Source organism: Schistocerca serialis, chromosome 1 (assembly GCF_023864345.2).
Source record: "Schistocerca serialis cubense isolate TAMUIC-IGC-003099 chromosome 1, iqSchSeri2.2, whole genome shotgun sequence".
Classification (NCBI taxonomy): domain Eukaryota; kingdom Metazoa; phylum Arthropoda; class Insecta; order Orthoptera; family Acrididae; genus Schistocerca; species Schistocerca serialis.
This window is the reverse complement of record NC_064638.1, coordinates 36,526,364-36,546,951: the sequence shown is the minus strand read 5'-3', so window position 1 is coordinate 36,546,951 and position 20,588 is coordinate 36,526,364. Positions and strand designations below refer to the sequence as shown.

The following is a 20,588-nucleotide window of genomic DNA, read 5'->3' as shown; positions in this document are numbered from 1 at the left end:
CCAAGAATGTTCAAAAGACAAATTGGTCTGTAGCATTTTGGGTATCATCGGATTCTGGCCTTGCCCTTTACTAAAATAACCACTTCAGCCCTCTTCCAGGGTGCAGGGACCGTTCCTTGCATGCAACACTCAAAGTACTGTTTGCACAAGTAACTATCTAACTAGTCAATATTATGAGAAGGAAAGTTGCTACTCACCATGTAGCCGAAATGCTGACTTGCAGATAGGCGCAACAAAAAGACTCTCACAATTAAAGCTTTCAGCCATTAAGGCCTTCATCAACAATAGAGACAGACAGACACACACCGGCGCACACCCTTGCTCCCCCCTCCCCCCCTCCTACACACACACAATTGCAGTCTGAGGCAACTGAAACCATGCAGCAGCACCAGTGCATGATGGGACTGGTGATTAAGTGGGGGTAAGGAGGAGGCTGGGGCGAAGAGGGGGAGAGATAGTATAGTGGGGGTGGCAGACAGAGAAGTCCTGCTGGTTAGGTGGATGGCAGGGGAAAGTTGGGGACAGGGGGGGGGGGGGGGGGGAGGGTTAGTAGTGGAAAAGGAGAGAAATAAAATGGGTGCAGTGGTGGAATAATGGCTGTGCAGTGCTGGAATGGGAACAGGGAAAGGGCTGGATGGGTGAGGACAGTGACTAACAAAGGTTGAGGCCAGGAGGGTTATCGGAACGTAGGATGTATTGCAGGGAAAGTTCCCACCTGCGCAATTCAGAAACACTAGTGTTGGTGGGAAGGATCCATATGGCACAGGCTGTGAAGCAGTGATTGAAAAGAAGGATATCATGTTTGGCAGCGTGTTCAGCAACAGGGTGTCCACTTGTTTCTTGGCCATAATTTGTCAGTGGCCATTCATGTGGACAGACAGCTTATTGGTTGTCATGCCTACATAGAATGCAGCACAGTGGTTGCAGCTTAGCTCGTAGATCACATGACTGCTTTCACAGATAGCCTTGCTTTTGATGGGATAGGAGATGTTAGTGATGGGACTGGAGTACCGTATTTACTCGAATCTAAGCCGCACTCGAATCTAAGCCGCATCTGAAAAATGTGACTCGAAATCAAGGAAAAAATATTTTCCCGAATCTAAGCCGCACCTGAAATTTTAGACTCGAAATTCAAGGGGAGAGAAAAATTATAAGCCGCATCTCCAAATCGAAACAAAGTAGGTCCATTGTAATATGAGACACAATTAGGTCGAATGAATGACGATACAGCGACAGTAGTTTGGTTCGAGTCGTAAGCTCAGCAGTTAAGCTTTACCAGGTATCCATTGCTATGCGTCAGGCGCCCCGTCCGTATTTATACGGGTACCCTTCCTTTTCCACGTGCTTTTTCTGGTTTGAATTGATAGCTTATTTTTCTTTGATCTGATAAGCGCAGTTTTCTTTGTCAAAGGTGTTTACGTCACTCTAAGCTGAAAATGCGTTACTGTACTGTGTCATGCATTGTTTGCCACATTCTGATAGTGCGTGTTTACGGCCTGTCGCCGCTCGCGGCATGGCTTGCTTTTGTGCGCGCTACCGCCGCTATTTTTTTTTTTTTTTTTTTTTTTTTTTTTTTTTTTTTTTTTTATAAAAAAGAGGAATCGTCTCATTGGCGAAACAATGGCAAGAAACTGCTATTTATTGTTACTTACACTGCTGCTTTCTTTGATAATGATCAGCAAGAATCAAATAATAGACTGCATATGATAGAAGATGTTCTGAACAAGAGTTTAGCGAAAATTTTTCTCCGTTTGAAAATCTTTGCAGGCGCCTCTTTAGTACACAGAAATTAGAGTCATCTTAGATTTAAAAATCTAATCAATTGCCGTGCTTCATTTCTGACTGTATCACTATTAAGCATAAGAATAATACGAATATAAACATGACATGATATTTATATTCTTCCGCGTTTGCTGTTGTCTCACTCTAGTTTCGTAGTTTATTAGGCACACCGGATTTAAATGAGATAGCAGCAAACTTGAAACAATACATGGCAAAACGTTTATATGCGTATTATTCTTATGGTGACGAGAATACTGCATGTGATGCACAATTTATAAAGGTTCCTATTATAGCAACCATCTCTTCTCACAGATAGGAAACAAATTCAGAACGTAGAGTTTGCCATATTGACAAACATCCCAAACAGTCTTGCCAGTGGGATTTTCGTAGTACATTGAAAATAGCTCGTCTTCCAACTTTTTTTAATTTATTTACTGACGCAGAGGTTTTGGCCCAGTATTTATCTTTGTGCCTACAAAGCATGCCTGTGTAGCGCTACATATATTCGACGGCAGAAGTAAGTTGTGGCGGCACCCACCAACTTTTTTCAGAATTTCCGCTGGCTTTGCACTCGATTCTAAGCCGCAGGTGGTTTTTTGGATTACAAAAACCGGAAAAAAAGTGCGGCTTAGATTCGAGTAAATACGGTAGGTGATGATGGGAGGTTGTAAGGGACAGGTCTTGCATCTAAGTCTATTACAGGAGTATGAGCCATGAGATAAGGGATTGGGAGCAGGGGTTGTTTAAGGATGGATGAGTATATTGTCTAGGTTCAGTGGACAGTGTAATATCACTGTGGGAGGGATGGGATGGATAGTGGGCACAACATTTCTCATTTCAGGGCACAATGAGAGGTAATTGAAACCATGGCGGAGAATTTAATTCACTTGCTCCAGTCCTGGGTGATACTGAGTTATGAGGTGAATGCTCCTCTGTGGCCAGACGGTGGGACTTTGGTAGGTAGAGGGAGATTGGAACGATAAGGCACCGGAGATTTGTTTTTGTACAAGGTTGCGAGGATAATTATGGTCAGTGAAGGCTTCCACTTGTTTCTTGGCTACAGTTTGATGGTGGCCATTCATATGAAAAGACAGATTATTGACTGTCATGCCTACATAGAATGCAGCACAATGGTTGCAGCCTGGCCTGTAGATCACGACTACTTTCACAGGTAGCCCTGCCTTTGATGGGATAGGAGATGTTAGTGATGGGGCTGGAGTAGGTGATGATGGGAGGATGTATGGGGCAGGTCTTGCATCTAAATCTATTACAGGGTTATGAGTCATGAGGTAAGGGATTGGGAGCAGGATGGACGTGTATATCGTGTAGGTTCGGTGGATGGTGGAATACCACTGTGGAAGGGATGGGAAGGATAGTGGGCAGAACATTTCTCATTTCAGGGCACAACGACAGGTAATCAAAACCCTGGCGGAGAATGTAATTCAGTTGCTCCAGTCCCGGATTGTACTGAGTTACGAGGGGACTGCTCCTCTGTGGCCAGACGGTGGGACTTTGGGAGGTGTCAGGAGACTGGAAAGATAAGGCACGAGAGATTTGTCTTTGTACAAGGATGGGAGGATAATTACGGTCAGTGAAAGCTTCAATGAGACCCTTGTTATATTTAGAGAGGGACTGCTCGTCACTGCAGATGCGATGACCATGGGTGGCTAGGCTGTACGGAAGGGACTTCTTGGTATGGAATGGGTGGCAGCTGTCGAAGTTGAGGTATTGCTGGTGGTTAGTAGATCTGATATGGATGGAGGTACTGATGTAGCCATCTTTGAGGTGGAGGTCAACATCTAGGAAGGTAGCTTGTTGGGTTGAGTAGGACCAGGTGAAGCAATGTGGGAGAAGTTGTTGAGGTTCTGGAGGATGTCATCAATGAATCTGAACCAGGTGAGGGGTTTAGGATTCTGCATTTTTAGGAAAGATTCCTCTAGATGGTCCATGAATAGGTTGATCATAGGATGGTGCCATGTGGGTGTCCATAGCCATACCTCAGATTTGTTTGTAGGTAATACCTTCAAAGGAGAAGTAATTGTGGATGACAGTATAGTTGGTCATGGTGAATAGGAAGGAGGTTGTTAGTTTGGAATCCATCAGGCATTGGGAAAGGTGGTGTTCGATAGCAGTAAGGCCATGGGCATTAGGAATATTAGTGTACAGGGAGGTGGCATCAATAGTGATGAGCAGGGCACCGTGTGGTAAAGGTACAGGACCTGTGGAGAATTGATGGAGGAAATGGTTGTTACCTTTTATATAAGAGAGTAGCTTCTGGATAATAGTTTGACGGTGTTGGTCTATAAGAGCAGAGATTCTCTCTGTGGGGGCACAGTAACCAAGCCACAATGAGGTGTGCTGGGTGGTTATGTTTACAGACTTTAGGAAGCATGTAGAAGGCAGGAGTGCAGTGAATGGTAGAGGTGAGGAGAGAGATGAACTCCAGGGAGAGGTTCCGGGATGGGCCTAAGGATTTGAGTAGTGACTGGAGATCCTGCTGGATTACTGGAATTGGATCACTATGGCAAGGTTTGTTGGTGGAAGTATCTGACAGCTGGTGCAGTCCGTCCGCCAGGTAATCCTTGCAGTTCAAAATAGCACTGGTGGAGCCTTTGTCTGCCGGTACGACTATAAGGTCAGGATCAGTTTTTAGATGGTGGACTGTAGTTCTTTCCCCATATGTAGGCTTAGTTTGCATGTTTAGGGATTTGGGGAATGATGGTGAGGCAAGGTTCGAGATTAAGAAATTCTGGAATTAAACGGGGGGGATCATAATCACGGTTGGATGGAGGTGTGAACTGGGTTAGCCAAGGTTCAGTAATGTCTGTGGTTGAGTTTTATTGGTAGGGTTGGTGGCAAAAAAAGGGTTTCCACTGTAGTGACTAGGAGAAGGAGAGAAGGTCTTTAACGAGTCCGCATGACTGAATTAGAGACTGGGGCAAAAGGTGAGGCCTTGGAAAGGACTGATAATTCTGTGAGGCTGAGGCTTCTGGAGGAAAAGTTCATGACTGTGTTGTGGGTCTGTTTATGTTCTGGATTTTGTGTGGTGATGGGAGGGAGTCTTGAAGGGTAGGGTAGGTTCATATAGGTTTTTTATTACTTCCGCACAGATCCTGTCCAGTCTTGGAGACAAGGTTATTGTGTGTATCATCTTCCCATAGCATTTTCCGTAACCTATGCTGATCATCTGCCTCGCCTTCTTCTCCATCGTCAGGAAGTAGTGTTTCCATTAGAATGGCAGCTGACTGTGACCAACTTTCAGTTACCATCCCATCATTCCTTCTAAGTGTGGATAAAACTGTTGGTGATTGTATTTTCTCACCGACTATTTTATATGATACACCCAGGGATCGGTTTCTAAGTTAACCTCCACATATTGCTTCCATCGTTCCATTTTTGTTTTCCAGACCTCTTCCTTAAAACATTGTTTAACATACCTGTATCTATGCAACCTTTGGACTCTTTCTGCTTGGGTCATGCTGCTCTGCTATAGCTTCTTGGTTCTTCTTGTGTTTCACATCTTAATTTCTACAGCGTCTCAGTCTAGATGCAACACCTTTAGAATGACCTCTGCTGACAGGTATCAATGCCTCCATTGCGCCACATATAGCCATTGTCAATTCTTGTGCTTTAACATCAACTTTATCTCCCAGCCAGCCAGATACCGGGGTTCGCATCTCTGCAACAACTGCATGAAGGACGGCCTCTGCTCATGGCACCATGATCAGCTTTGCCCGGGTGCCCCCTGATCTCACACCACCACCTCCGAGTCCATCCACATCGGGTATCACATTAGCTGCTGTTGCTGGTTCTCCACTTCAGCACGGGCAGCATCCATCCTCGGTAGCCGAACCAGCAGTTCCTCTATTGCTTCTGACACCATCATCAGGGACTCCGTCACCCATTCCTGAGCAACTGCTGATCTCAGTATCATCAGTACCATGAGCACTGTCACCAGAGCCAATGCCCAAGGTTGATATGGAAAAAGCCCTGTTGTTGCCTTGTGGTCTGATATGGTAAGGTGGGAGCAGAATGTATCTGAGCTCGAAGCCCTTCAGACCATACACTTCCATTGCAGTGTGACACCTTAGCCAGAGCCCAACAGATGAGGAGGACAGCATGGATGTCTCACGAATCCATGATCTCCCTAAGAAAGAAGCAACCAGTGATGCGTGCGCGTACTTTCACAAGGCCACGTTAGCGACAGTGCTATTTAACGCTACCGTGGAATAAAGTTGTGTTCAGTCTATGGGTCATGTTGTACCTATACCTAATTACAACAGGAAACAGCTAACACATACAAACACCTGGGTGTAACATTTTTTAAGGATATGAATTGGAATGATCGCAGAGACTCAGTTTTGGGTAGAGCAGGTGGTAGACTTTGGTTTATTGGTGTAATACAAGGGAAGTACAATCAGTCTACAAAGATTGATCACAAATCACTCGTGCTACCAGTCCTAGACTATTGGTCAAGTGTGTAGCACCTGTATCAAATAGAACTGACAGCGAATACTGAATGTATGCAGAGAATGGCAGCACGAATGATCACAGGTTTGTTTGATCCCTGGGACAGTGTCATACAGATACTGAAGAAAATGAACTGGTAGACTCTTGAAGATTCCAAGAAAGTCTGCTAACAAAGTTTTAAGAATCACAAGTTTGTTTGCATGGTCATCCTCCACAGCAAGCACAGAAATATTTGTTTTCTAAATAAAAACTACCTTTTCTTGCCGCACTGTAATTTATTTCTCCCAGGTGTTTTGCCTTTTTTTACTCTAAGACATCTTCAGTGGAATAGTCTGTTGGCATCTGTGTTTCCTCTCATCTAGTCCAGAGGTCACACTACATCATCATTTCCGAAACATAAGCACATTTTTATATTTCGAACTTTTTCCTTCACACTACTCACGATGTTTACACTTATTTTTGTGGTGCACTATTACTCTTTTGCCAATAGATATCTTTTCTTATAAGGAAACATAGTGAACACCACAAAAATAAAAACAATCATGGTGAACAGTGTGAAGTAAAAAGTTTGAAATATAAAAATGTGCTTACAGTTTGGAAATGAGGAGGCAGTACAATCTCCAGACCAGATGAGAGAAGATGCAGATGTCAACAAATTATCCCACTGTAAATGCCTTAGAATAAAAAAGGGTGAAACATGTCTGAAAGAAATAAATTACAGTGCAAAAAGAAAAGGCAATTTCTTTTACAAAACAAATATTTGAAGAATCAGCTTTAAAAGATAGCTGCAGAAATATACTACAACCCCCTATGTATCATTCACATACGAATCATGAGGATAAGATTAGAATAATTACAGCATGCAAAGAAGCATTCAAACAATCATTCTTCCCGGAGTCAATACGTGAATGGAACAGGAAGAAATACTGGGATGTACCCTTTGCCATGCTCTTCATAGTGCTTTGCAGAGTATAGATATAGATGTAGATGTAGAAGGATGGAGATGAGTCTATAATTAGAAATCACTTATTTTCTCCATTTTTATAAGAGTGTTTTTACCACATAATGAAGTCTTTTCCAAAATACACCTTGACCAATTACAAAGGTTACTCAGGAGGGACTGCTGCCAAGTCAGTCCAAGATTTTAGTAATATGGCTGAGGTACCATCACAGCCAGAAGAGTCATTACTTTTTGGTGATTTGACATTTTTGTGATCTGTTTTACAGTTTGTTGTGTCAAATGTTGGCATGTGCACTTGTGCACCCACCTTTGCCCTCAGACAAAAAACAAAGATATAGTAATAACAAAAAATCATGCTATCTGATTACAGATTCAAGACCCTTTGATAATGAACAACTGACCGGTGTACTGATTTATTTTAATATAACATTTTTTTATATACCTCCTTTAACACTGAATTATGATTTAACCCACTAATAAAAATTCCAAGAAAAAAGAGGCATTATTATAATTATTCCTAAAATAATAAGAAACCAAACTATGAAAAAGGATTTTGGTTGTGGCCATTTTCATCCTAAATCTACAGATGTATTATATAATTCACTGATTTTCAATGTTATAAGGATGTAATGATTTTTATTCAAACATTCATTCACTGATTTTATATGATTTACTGAATCAATTAGGTTAAGCAGATGGATACGTGTTGTGTACGACATACTTAGACTATGTACTAAGGATTACCTATTGAATACACTATGTAAGACATAGCTAGACTCTGTGCTATAAATTGTCCATTGATTGAACATTGTTTGTTGTATGGATGTCTGTAATTCATAATATAATGATAAGGATAGCGGAGATCCTGAGCAGCAGGAAGGCACAACAAAAAGACTGTTGGACAGTTAGGTTTCGGCCAACAAGACCACTGTCAAAAACAGAAAATGTACACACACACACACACACACACACACACACACACACACACACACGCGCGCGCGCGCAAATGTAACTCACACACATATGATCAGTCTCAGGCAGCTAGAGCCAGACTCTTGAGTCTGGCTTTAGCTACCAGAAACTGTGGTCATGTGTGTGCAAGTTACATTTGCGTGAGTGTGTGCGTGTGTGTATGTTGTCCACTTTTGACAAAGGCCTTGTTTGCCGAAAGCTAACTCTCCAACAGTCTTTCTGTTGTACCTGTCTGCGACTCAGCATCTCCGCTATATGGTGAGTAGCAACTATCCTTTTCGTTACATTGTTACATTCCTTCCAGGATTTTCCATTGTTGGATGTCTGTGTTTGTTATATACATGCTTACACATCTCCCATGTCTTTTATTCCATTTTCCTTAGTATTAACATCATACAATAAGGATCTTACAATCACTCTTTACTTTAAATCATTTTATGTTTTTCTATTTTTTGTTATTAATGGAGCAGTTTGCTGTTCAGATTTTATGTTCAGTAGGAAATTGTCTATAAATAATATCATCACAAAACTTCATTTAGAATCTCAGTTACATAAACTTGTGTGCCATCTACCAGCATCTTGGTCCTCATATAAAATGAGTGCATAATACCTTTAAGTTCTTCACTGTTTCAGTTAAGAAGTTATCTGTTTTCTAGTTTTATCTGTAATTACTATACTTCACTTAATGTCACTTAATATTTGTATTATAAACATAATATGCACTATTTAAAATATGTTTACCACAGTGCCACCTATCGACATGTAGATTTCCTGTGAGCCATAACACATCTGAATTGGGCACACATCACTGTTATTGACGGTTCAGTGTTACAGCTGCAAGTCTGTCCATTGTTCTGAATGTTATTAGGTGGTACAATGTTACTGTACAGTAGTTTCAACGTTCTCACATATCTGAATAAGCAAGGGTTGTTTTCTTAAGGTTGCGTAATGACATATTATGTCATTTATATTATTACTTGGGGTAGTTAAATCTTTTAGGTACTACTTGTATAATGTTTCATCAATTCGTAATGTGCGAAACTTTTCCTGTGGCTCGCTTTCATGCACAAAATGAATTATTTTGATGGCAATGTGTCCTCATCTGAACTAGTGATTGTAGACAGTGCAATGATTTTAGTAACCGATATGTATTTGCCTTCATTTACCTCTTGTCAAATTTGACAATGTGCTTTACACTATTTTCCCCTTTATGTGCAGTTTTCTGTAACATTTCAGATCTGAAGACAGCTGACTGCTCACCCAAAACCAGCAATCAATGATTGTCAAAATATTGCAATCTGGATTATTAAAGAATTTTATAAGCTTAAGATGTCATTAATTTACTCAAAATGATGGCAATCATTAAAAATTCTTCAATTTTTAAATGCTTCCTTCTTTCTCCTATGGCAGTGTAGGAACACAGTGGGCCACTTTTCTGACTGGGGAATGAGCCAGAATGTCTAACTTCTGATGCCTAAAGATGTGACTAGTTACCTACATACAGCATGCAGGCTTTGGCACTTGCCCTTCCATATAAGCTGGCAACAACCCTATTGTTTTGAGTCAGGACCTGACTGGAGGGAGGCACATGCGAAGCCACAAAGCCATTGAAGGTCGGGCCCCACCACCTCAGCCCCTGTTCAACTGCTGCTCTGATGCTGGCCAACAGATGCAGCCTCGTCCCTACCACAGATGTGTTCTTCTATAGGCAGTTGCCATCATCCATTTAGTAGCAATTTAATTTGACTAGAATTCGGCAATGTATCTCAAGTACACACGCCGCTTCATTTGCACGGTTAGTGTGACATGTCACGCTATGGCCACAGACGAACAGCACCAGTGGCGTGGTAAGATTCCATCATGACTGCCCCTTTGCCCCCTTAATCTGTTTCTCATGGTTCACTACTCTCTCGGTTAAGTGAATTTCTGCCAACATTCTCCATATAGCAGATCACCAGTGTTTTTATAGCTCGTGTAAATTTGCTTAGAATTGTGTAGTTCCTGTGTACTTTAGGTAAGTTTTCCTATTCATGTACTCTTCTTTAGTAATATTTTACGTTACTAATGCTTGCCCTCAGCTACATATTTTGAACGTATAACCTCTGGATACATCTATTTTCTCTTTTCATCCTGCTATTCTTTCCTTTTTTTATGACCTGTCCCCCTTATCTCCCTCAGTCTCCATATCATTCAAAGATCCCCTCCAAATAGAAATATTTCCAATGCCTTACATTGTGGACTAAATAGATAATCATTATTAAAATCCCAACTGCTCATTGATCTTTACCACTTCTGCAAACTGGGGAAAGCTGCTTTCACAACAGCTGTCTGGGGCAACAGCACTAGTAACAAACAGCGAAGAAGACCAGAATAAAGCAGAGACTACTTACTATACCACTTAGAACCCATGAGCAAAAGATGAGGGGTGAAGTTGATGACTCTCTGCTAAATAATTTCTGTGAGGACTCAGACCCTGCTTTTAAGAACTGAAGCACGTAGCTGTGGAGACAGCACAATATTGTTTCCTGCTTGACACAACATAATTTTCAACCAATTGAGGTAATCATTCCTTGATGCTTTCACTACAAAATTCTGGAAAAGATAGAGGTATACACTGAGAGATCCATTGACCCAAAAGGAAAATTAAGATCCACGAGAGAAGTTTACCATGAGAGAAGTGTCACTGTCAAAGGAGGGCAGCACAAGTTGATTCAACATGGTGAGTGCTGTTATAGTATGCAATGTCTGACTAAGTGAGTCTAATGGATTTACTTTTCATGGTCAATTTTCTTCATGTATTTTCAGTTACTATTAGGAAAAATTCATTGATTCATAAGCCAATGATTAGACTTTAACCCATTCACCTACAATGATAACTACAGCTGTCTTGGCAGTTTTCTTTATTGCACTACAACGATGGATACAGTGCTACAGATCTATCAATACATCTTCTGAAACTTGCTGCTTTCTGTAGTGGTACCATGACCAAATCATCAGATGACATTAATGGAATATTCATGAATTTTAGCTCACAATTTGAGCTTACAACCATTTAGTGCACATTCTGTGATCTCAGTAACAGCATGTGACTCGCACAAAGAAGGAACTGTGAAAATTTAGCATTTTTGGAAGAAAATGATCTTAGTGATTCATGTGATGATGAACTCTATGCCAATGCAAGTGATGTACCAGAAGCTGATGAAAACAGCAGTGTTTTTGATGATGGAGAAAGTGCATGTACACAACAAAACACACTGAGGCAAGAACAGCACTGATGTGATAAAAAAACATGCTGTAAGACTGCTCAAAAGGGTTAGAAGTGGGTACAAAAGGAAAGAGATATTTGTCTCAAATTCAAGCAAAGTTAAAAACTAGTTGACAAACAAAAGCTGAACTAAACCAAGATGAGGAGAGCAATGCGCAATGTGTTCAATGAATTCAATTGTAAAATTTTGACAACTGATCTACTTCAATGCCACCATGAATACAAGAGTGAATTTGTGCCTGAGGGAATCGATCCCCAGATGGACATCACTTCTGAGTGGTATCAGAAGTTCAATGTCCATTATATGATTTATGTCTTTTACACCCATTATGTAATGAACATCTCCACAAAAGTTTGATAAGTACTGGAATCTTGCTTCATGGGGAAACACTTTTCACTTCTGTCTGTGTAGCAGAGAATGTCTTAGTGATGGACAAGTATTCCAGGTGCAGTTTCTATCAGAAATTTTCTTAAGAGTCCTTGCTGACATTACACATTATTCTCCTCGTAATGTCTCCCTTAACTCTCTCCATTTTCCTTCTCACTCATCTCACTTTTTTGTTTACACATTATTTGCCATTACCTTCTTTTCCAAACTCCCTTTATTTTTTCTTTCTTATGTCTGCATGCCAATCATTCATGATTACTCAATTTAACTTGTTCGTGATTACTCAATTTAACTAAGCTGCATTGCCATTTTCAATACTTTTTATTTCCATACCATGGTTTTGGTCTCTGGGTATTATCTCCCTGTTCATCTCTTCTAAGGACTGCCTATTTACTCTTCCAACTGGCTCTCTTTAAAATCCGCATTCATAACATGTGTCTCCTCTCCATTCATCTAAGCCAGAGAGAACTTTTTCTGTCTCCTTACCACTCAGAGACCATACAGCTTCCAGCGCAACAATCTTTCAACGATCCAAAATGTGTCCAAAAACATCCTCTCATTGTTCTTTGAAACTGACCATGGATGTGAAAATTATTAATGTTACTCCCTGCTGCCCATCCACTCAATGCATCTTCTCTAAAAACATAAATATATATATTTTTTAAAATTACATTTTTTGGCTCTATCTCACAGGAGATATTTAAGACATGTAATACGTCAATACGTGGATTTTAACTATTGTTCCTGTTCTTCCTTCGTGTTTTGAGGTGATGAAAATGTCGAAAACTGACAATTTATTTATCTATTTTTCTAATGTTACTGCAAAGGCCACAAGAACATCGCTTGAAAACAGGTTACTACAATTTGCAATAAATAACAAGCAACAGTATGTTTATTAATACTGGGGTGTAAAATTCCAAAATGGACATAGTTCATGTCTCTTTTAACAAATAAAGGAGTTAATAATATTTCTCACAACTCATTATTTCACAAAATATTGGAAAAATCATTAAAATTTTGCATGCAAATCTTTTGTTGTAAACAAATATTACTCACAAGATGTGCCAGATGCTTCAATAACATCACTGTAGAAAACAGTCTTGAATCTCTTAGCATGTTATAATTAACAGCATTAAACTTTGGCCCTGTAAAATAAATTAAATTTTCATGAGTATGTTAACAACTTGAGCCTAGTCTTCTAAACTTGCTTCACAGTCAAAACTTAGATGAAATTTGTATGTAAAATAGCATGTATTGTGACATAATCAAGCAATTCATCAGTACATGATGATGAGTATGACAAATTTGATGTGAAAATACTCCCTAGTGCAAGGAATATTTGTTTAAGGAGTGTTAGAAAAGTAACTGACTTCCTTACAACCACAGAAGCTGTAAAAAGTATAATTCCAACTGATGACAAAGAACTACACACAAAGTACACGAAATTCGCCAACTCCATATTTATTACCAATGAGGTGATTTAGAAAGCTCTGTGTGCATATGGAATAATGAGCTGCAAGCTTTGCAGGAGAAATTGGGATGAGTCACAGAAAATTGGAGAATTTTGGGTACTGAAACCTTCTGAATGTCATATTCTGAGAAAGTACGGTGAAAGTAAAGGACATTTTAAAACAGAAACGTAAATCTTAAACTATGAGTACATGAGTCAATGGAAAATTACTAAGTGATAGATAGATGATCAGTTACACAGTTAGTGTTCAGTTGGGCCCCTGTGACTTTTCTTGCCTGCTGAATACAGTTTAGTATGTCTTCAATCACTCAGCAATACTGTGAACTGTCACCACCTGACACAGTGATGTCACATAATGCTGTAATTCTCCATCAGTTGCCAAATTCAAAAAGTTGAAGTCAGGTCTTTGATAATGCCTAGCCCACAGCTCAACAGGCCTTTTATTTACAACCATTTGACTATGTACTGTTTAACAGCTTCTGAAACTGACTTCTTCCTCCTTTTGCTTGCAATGCAGCAGCATGAGTACTTATGCATTCACTATCCATTTTGTATCACAGTATGCCTTCGAAAAGGTATTTAATCTCATAATGTCACTGCTACAAAAAATAAAATTCTCTGACAAGTTACAAAGCCTGTAGTTTACCCTGTAGTTTTTAAAAATCATTAAAAAGGTACTGCAGGTTATATGCCTGTGGTAGCATTAACCTAAATGTAAGTTTTCACCACAAAACTGAGACATGGTAATTAGGAGAAAGAAAGATTTGCTTCAGGTGTACTAAAACTAACATTTTACACATTGTAGTGCCAAGTACTGCATTTACCAAATAGATGAAAGGTCCAGGGAAGGAAAACATTTTAGTGTTCTCATTTGTATCATTAAATTTTTCACAGCAGCCATTATTCAATAACACATGTACAACGGCTGGTTTTTAAGTTTTTACAAAAATAATGAAATAAGCAGATATTTTGTACAAATAATTTTGTTTCTTCTCAAGGTTCTTGCCTTTGAAAGTTATTCACTTTTGTCTGCATTTGAACCACTTTTTCTGCTCTGATGTATGTACATTGAAAACAAGGCTGTGGAAGGATTGAAGAGCTTCTCATGGTGATGTAAAATTGCTGTCCATGCATTTTTTGTTTGACATATGGGAACAAAGAAAAGATTTTAGGTGATTCAGCTACATACAGGAAATGAAGCATTAATTAAATGTTTTTCTCTGTCAAACAAACATAACATGCAATCAGTGGCCCTGAAAGCCTCAAGAATTTTAAATAATCAATAGATTGACACACTATGTAATGTCGCTGGATTGTCCTGAAGAAAGATGCAATGTTTTTCCCAATTTAACTGATGACTTGAGGTAACTGTTCAACTATCTTCTAAAACAATAGTCTTGACCTGTGACTCTCATAGTTTTATAGTTATTCACTCACTCAAGCCTAAATATTACTTCTGAACTGAAAAGCAGAATCTGTAAAAAGCTGGGCGATTTCCTGAGAGATTAGTGTTCACCAATAAGGCAGCATTCCACCATGGGACAAAAGTACACAGGACCAAGTAAGGACGAACTACACAGGAAAGTGTCATATGTTTGAGGAATGTTTCTGTTACACACTAAAAATCTGTTTATTTAGCACACACACTAAGCAGCTGGGAAGTATATTCACCTTTTATTTTAAAAATTTTGAAAAATAAGAGAGAGAGAGACATGAGCCATTCAGCACTTGCTCAAACAGGATGATTCCCTTTCACATTTTAACTTGCACATTCCTTGGTACCTATCAGAAAACACAATCAACAAAAAGACATCATATTTACGCTAGTGACTGTAACTCTTTATTTCACAATTGCAATTTCGGCCTTAGGCCATTATCAAGTGCAGATTTTTGTGGCTTTAAGCCATGTCAACTTAAAATGAGCTGACACATTTATACGTCATTGCCATTACTAGTAAATAATAATAATTGATAAGTGACTAGTGATGGGCTAACGAACATGAGTGTCTACAGACTATGTTGCTTTATGACACTTAGGGTATGTGTGCTCGCAATATGTAACAGCGTCACGAATGTATTTCATATAATGACGACGACATATAAATGTGTCAGCTCATTTTGACATGGCTTAAAGCCACAAAAACCTGCACTTCATAATGGCCTAAGGCCGAAATTGCAATTGTGAAATAAGGGAAGTGTTACAGTCACTGGCACAAATATGATGTCTTTTATGAAGTTCTACATGACTGTGAATCCCAGGTATAAAAAGTTTACAATCAACAAAGGAAAGGTTAAGAACAAGGCTTGTTGCTGCTGTTATGGTTTCCTCAACTATCAAAAAACATAAACTTCTAGGGAAAAAGGCACCACAACTGTAGAGAGTAATCAAAGAAACATGTAATTGTTTTTTTGGACTCACTTTGTGAACAAGCCATTTTTGATGCTGCAGAAGAATTATGAAGATTTTATAACTAATGATGAGGTACTGAATCAAATGGAGGGAACATGAAATTTATGGCATAATTTCACTACAAGAAGGTATCGGTTGATGCGATACATCTTGAGGCACCCAGCAAAACTTCAAACTGGTAACAGAGGGAAGCGTGGGCGTAAAAATTGTGGAGAAAGACCAATGCTACCTTAAGATGCTTTAAATTGATGTAGAAGCTTTGCCCATCTCCACTCCATACATGAATGGAACGGGGAGAAACCCTAACAGCTGGTACAATGGGATGTACCTTCTGTCATGCATTTCACGGTGGTTGGCAGAGTATGGATTTAGATGTACACACAGGTATGCAGGTGTGAACATTCCAAGGTCCTAGAATGGAGTTCTGTAAAATGATACTTAATAGGTTCTACACTCGATGGGCAAGTCCATCGCGAAGCATTAAAACTTCTGGTTACAACTTTGGAAGAAGTCATACCTATAGCAAAAACATTTGAGGTTTAGTAAACAGCAATCTGCATATTCAGGCCCCATGCACAGATAGACAAAGTGATTAAGGCGATCGCTTGTGATAAACGGGAAATCAGTGTTCCAGTTCAGTACAAATTTCCTGTGTCACTAATAGGCAGTACTTTTACACGTAAAGACGTGTAGTGTACACACTAGACCATCTATCAATAACCAATTGCTTTGTTGGCTGAGATCTGCTTAGCATGTATGGGCAATAATTCAGAACCAACCTTGGTTGCAGTTCGGACTGCCAATGGTAACATCAAAGCGTTGGAGGTTGGATGGCCTTGGAACCCCCTCTTCTAGTGTGGATGTCGGGTCGAATGTTCGTTGATTCAGTAGCAATTTTCTGTATGTACCAGTGTGTATTTATTCTATTTGAAAGTGCTTGACTAAGGAGTGGAATATGAAGATAGCATTAAAGCTGAGAAATTTTTATCATGAACGTGAATATTTGTGGGACCCTATGAACTGCGATTATAAAAGGAAATTGAGATGATTAGAGGGTTGGAAGGAAATAAGTGAACTGTTAGTAAATAATGTGCATGATGTCCGTATTGACGCCTGTAATGTTCATTTGAAAAAAAAATTATGAAATAAGCTACTTTCCAGTTCAGCTGATAGCTTGCTTTTGCTTGATTTCTGGTCATGTATAAAAATCATCCTCCTTTAGAGAAAAACTATCCCTCCTGAAAAGTGTGTAACATTGCAGTTCACATCACCTGGAACCAGTGGACAAATTCAGCCTCTGGATGTTTGTTTTTTCTGTGTCTATAAAACATACAATCACAGTATCTGCAGCCCAATGGGTGGCTCTTTCAGGAAATCAAAACTCCTGTGTAATGGTCTCCCCCAAGGATCAGTGCTTGCGCCTCTGCTGTTCAATCTCTATGTAGCCAAACTACAAACTACCACATCCAGAAAATTTATTTATGCAGATGACATCACTCTTGCATGCCAACATACTAATATGACTGCTCTTGAACATACTCTCACCAAGATCTGGAATTGATGGCTGAATACTTCAGGAAACGGTGACTAATCCCAAGCGCACTTAAAATAGAGACCTCATGCTTCCACCTAAATGATAGGCTGGCTAGAACACCTCTACAGATAACTCTGAATGGTACTGCACTTCCTTACAATTCCCATTCAAAATATCTAGGTGTAATATTGGATCACACTCTTTCTTATAAAAAAACACCTATCAAACCTGGCCGCAAAACTGAAATCCCAAAACAACATCATCCACAAATTAGCGGGAACGACCTGGGAGCTGGTGCAGAGACACTCTGTACCACCACTCTTAACTTGGTCTACTCAACAGCTGAATATTGTGCACTGGTGTGGCTAAACAGCCTGCACGTGGGAAAAGTAGATGTGGTGCTAAATCAGACGATGAGAATAACTGCTGGAGCTATTAAAACCATTCCACTCTACTGGCCACCAGTCCTCAGTAACATCGAGCCACCTTACATACGATGATGCAACATATTCAAAAGAGAGTTTAAAAAGATTTCCAGTAATACAGCCCCTCCAATCCACCAGGACTTTACTGTATTTAGAAGACTCAAATTCAGAAATCCTCCTGTGAAAACTGCACAGCAACTTCTGAGCCAAAACTACAATGGCATTGAAATCTGGTGAACAGACTGGAGAAACAGAGCCGATCCAAGATGGCATACTTTATTTGAGACTCCCAACCATCCAGTGAGCTTCCACCTACCAAGGAAAACATGGGTAACATAGGACAGAATACGGACAGGTCATGGCTGATGCGGATCGTCAATGTACAGATGGAACTTGATACCCCCTGGGTGGGACTGTGGTGCCAAAGAACAAACCATCCACCACATCGGCAGCAAACATCCACTGAGGGCGTTCACCAGCACTGATGACGACTTCCTGAGGGCAACACCACAAGCTGTGGAGTGGCTGCAAAACCGAAGTGTGGAATTGTGGAGGAGGAGGAGGAGATTAGTGTTTAACGTCCCATCGACAACGAGGTCATTAGAGACGGAGCACAAGCTCGGGTTAGGGAAGGATGGGGAAGGAAATCGGCCGTGCCCTTTCAAAGGAACCATCCTGGCATTTGCCTGAAGTGATATAGGGAAATCACGGAAAACCTAAATCAGGATGGCCGGACGCAGGATTGAACCGTCGTCCTTCCGAATGCGAGGTGGAATTGTGATTGCTGAAAATACTGGAATCTAAACTTCATACAATCTTATTGTTTTGTAATACAATTTTACATTTATTGTTATGTGCCAATGTTCAATTTAGATTATTTTATTATGTTTGTATCCTATATTTTAACAATGTATATTCTCTTTTATGCTATTTCCAATGTAATGTGCATGCCATAAGCTAAATAAATAAATCTGCAGCTACACCTTAAAAGATAACCAATTTCATGATACGCCCCAAGACAGGGTATTTTGAATTCAGTTGCATGCGATCACATTCCATTAGTTCCCATCACCTCGTTATACCAATATGATTCTACATGCATTCATTAAGAGTGGATACCGAGCTGAATGTCCTGCATGATTTGTAACTCCCAAGGAATTTGCCTTCAATCTTGATGGAGCAAACCTTTGTGATCATTGTAGCACACTATTTGTTCATTGTGCAAGTTAATGGTTTACATTACATTTCCTTACATTACACATCCCATAGAAAGTTGATCTATGCACAACCTGGACACTCATTATCAGTTGGCCTCCTGATGCACATGGTGAATCATTTGCAGCTAATATTTTTGCTGTCATAACTTTTAACACAAACTTTGAAAGTGATCTCGCAGTTAAGGGTTTCTTGTCAGCTTTTTATATTGGTATGACTACCGACCAGTTGTCCACCAGCATGAACGGCTACCATACAACTGTGACCAAGAGCAAAATGGAAAACCCGGTGGTACAACATGCAGCTGAACACAACATGCTTGATTTCAATGGCTCTTATCCTTACAACACATTCTCCACTCCCCAAATCATCCTTGCCTCAACAACCTACAGTAACCTACTGCCCCACACCTTCTACCCAACTGTTTCCACTCCTTCTGTCCTGCCACCTCCTGACAATTTGCTTCCAGTCACCCTCTTTGTGCGCTGCTCTCTGCCGGTGCACCCATCAGTCTTTTCCACTCTCTCTCCTCCCCTCCTTTTTTCAGCTGCCCATTCCCTCCCAGCTTCTCTCCCTCCTGATGCTGTGCTGACAGGTCTGTTCTGCCACTTCTAGTTCTTGCACACTCCACCAGGCAGTGCTGATTCCTCTTTCACCACCAGTACCCTGCTATCCCTCCTCCTTCCCTGTCTCACTCCACACTGTTGCTCCCATTCAATGTGTTTCAGTTGCATTCTGGTCAGAGTGGCCAGAGATAGCAGTCATGTGTGTGTGAGGTGTGCTCGCTTGTGCGAATATGTGTGCAATTTTCTTTTCTGAAGATGCTTTGGCAGAAAGCTAATGTGTAACAAAACACAAAGAAATTAAAGACTTTAGCTGCCAATGGGCATTGATTTATATCAGTGGGGCAAGTTGAAAATTTGTGCCAGACCAGGTCTGGCAGACCTGCGAACCCAGGTCTCACACTTACTAGGCAGATGCACTGACTGCTACGCCATCCGGACACAAAGGTCACTACACCCATACGGACTACCGTACCACCTTTCCCGTCAAAACCACATTCTCAACTTATACCACACACTATTGCTTTAGTTCACCCTGCTCATTAGCCTCCTTACTCGCTGCATCTTGCCAATTCCCATAAGAGTTTGATCTTGGTGCGTGTCTGCATTGAAGGAATTACTGGATGTCATAATCTTTATTTGGTGTGTGTCTGCCACTAAAGGAATTACTGGTTGTCATCATCTTTATATATGTGGTTCTGTTCTTTTGAACACGTCAGAAGGCATACTAGGGAAGTTCGTATAGTTGGGGCAACAACTGTGTTCAGATGAAATAGCGGTCAGTGCATCTGCCTAGAAAGCAGGAAATCCGGGTTTGAATCCCAGTCTGGCACAAATTTTCAACTTGCCCCATTGATATAAATCAATGCCCATTGGCAGCTGATGTCCTTAATTCCACTGTGTCTTAATTCATAGTGGCTGCCGGATCAAAATGGTGTCTTTCAATGTAACAGTCTTTTCGTCATATCTGTCTGCAGCTCAACATGTCATCTTTAAGGTGAGTAGCAATCTATTCTTGTCATAATACTGCACATCTATGCCAGTAGTGTTTGTCTCTTCGCATACAGATTGCTTTAAACTCCACAAGATTCAGCTGCCTTTACCATCAAGAAACACGTGTAAAGCGTGAGCA

The 20,588-nt window shown here is 40.3% G+C and overlaps 1 protein-coding gene across 5 annotated transcripts in view; it reads right to left on the bottom strand.

Moving 5' to 3' along the window:
- Positions 1–20,588, bottom strand: part of LOC126461263 (uncharacterized) — a 211,736-nt gene that overhangs the window by 144,605 nt on the left and 46,543 nt on the right. For all 5 annotated transcript variants that reach the window (XM_050095983.1, XM_050095982.1, XM_050095985.1 and 2 more), the window contains exon 2: positions 12,895–12,983. In XM_050095983.1, coding sequence (XP_049951940.1) covers positions 12,895–12,983 — 89 coding nt within the window. The remainder of the gene's footprint in view (positions 1–12,894; positions 12,984–20,588) is intronic.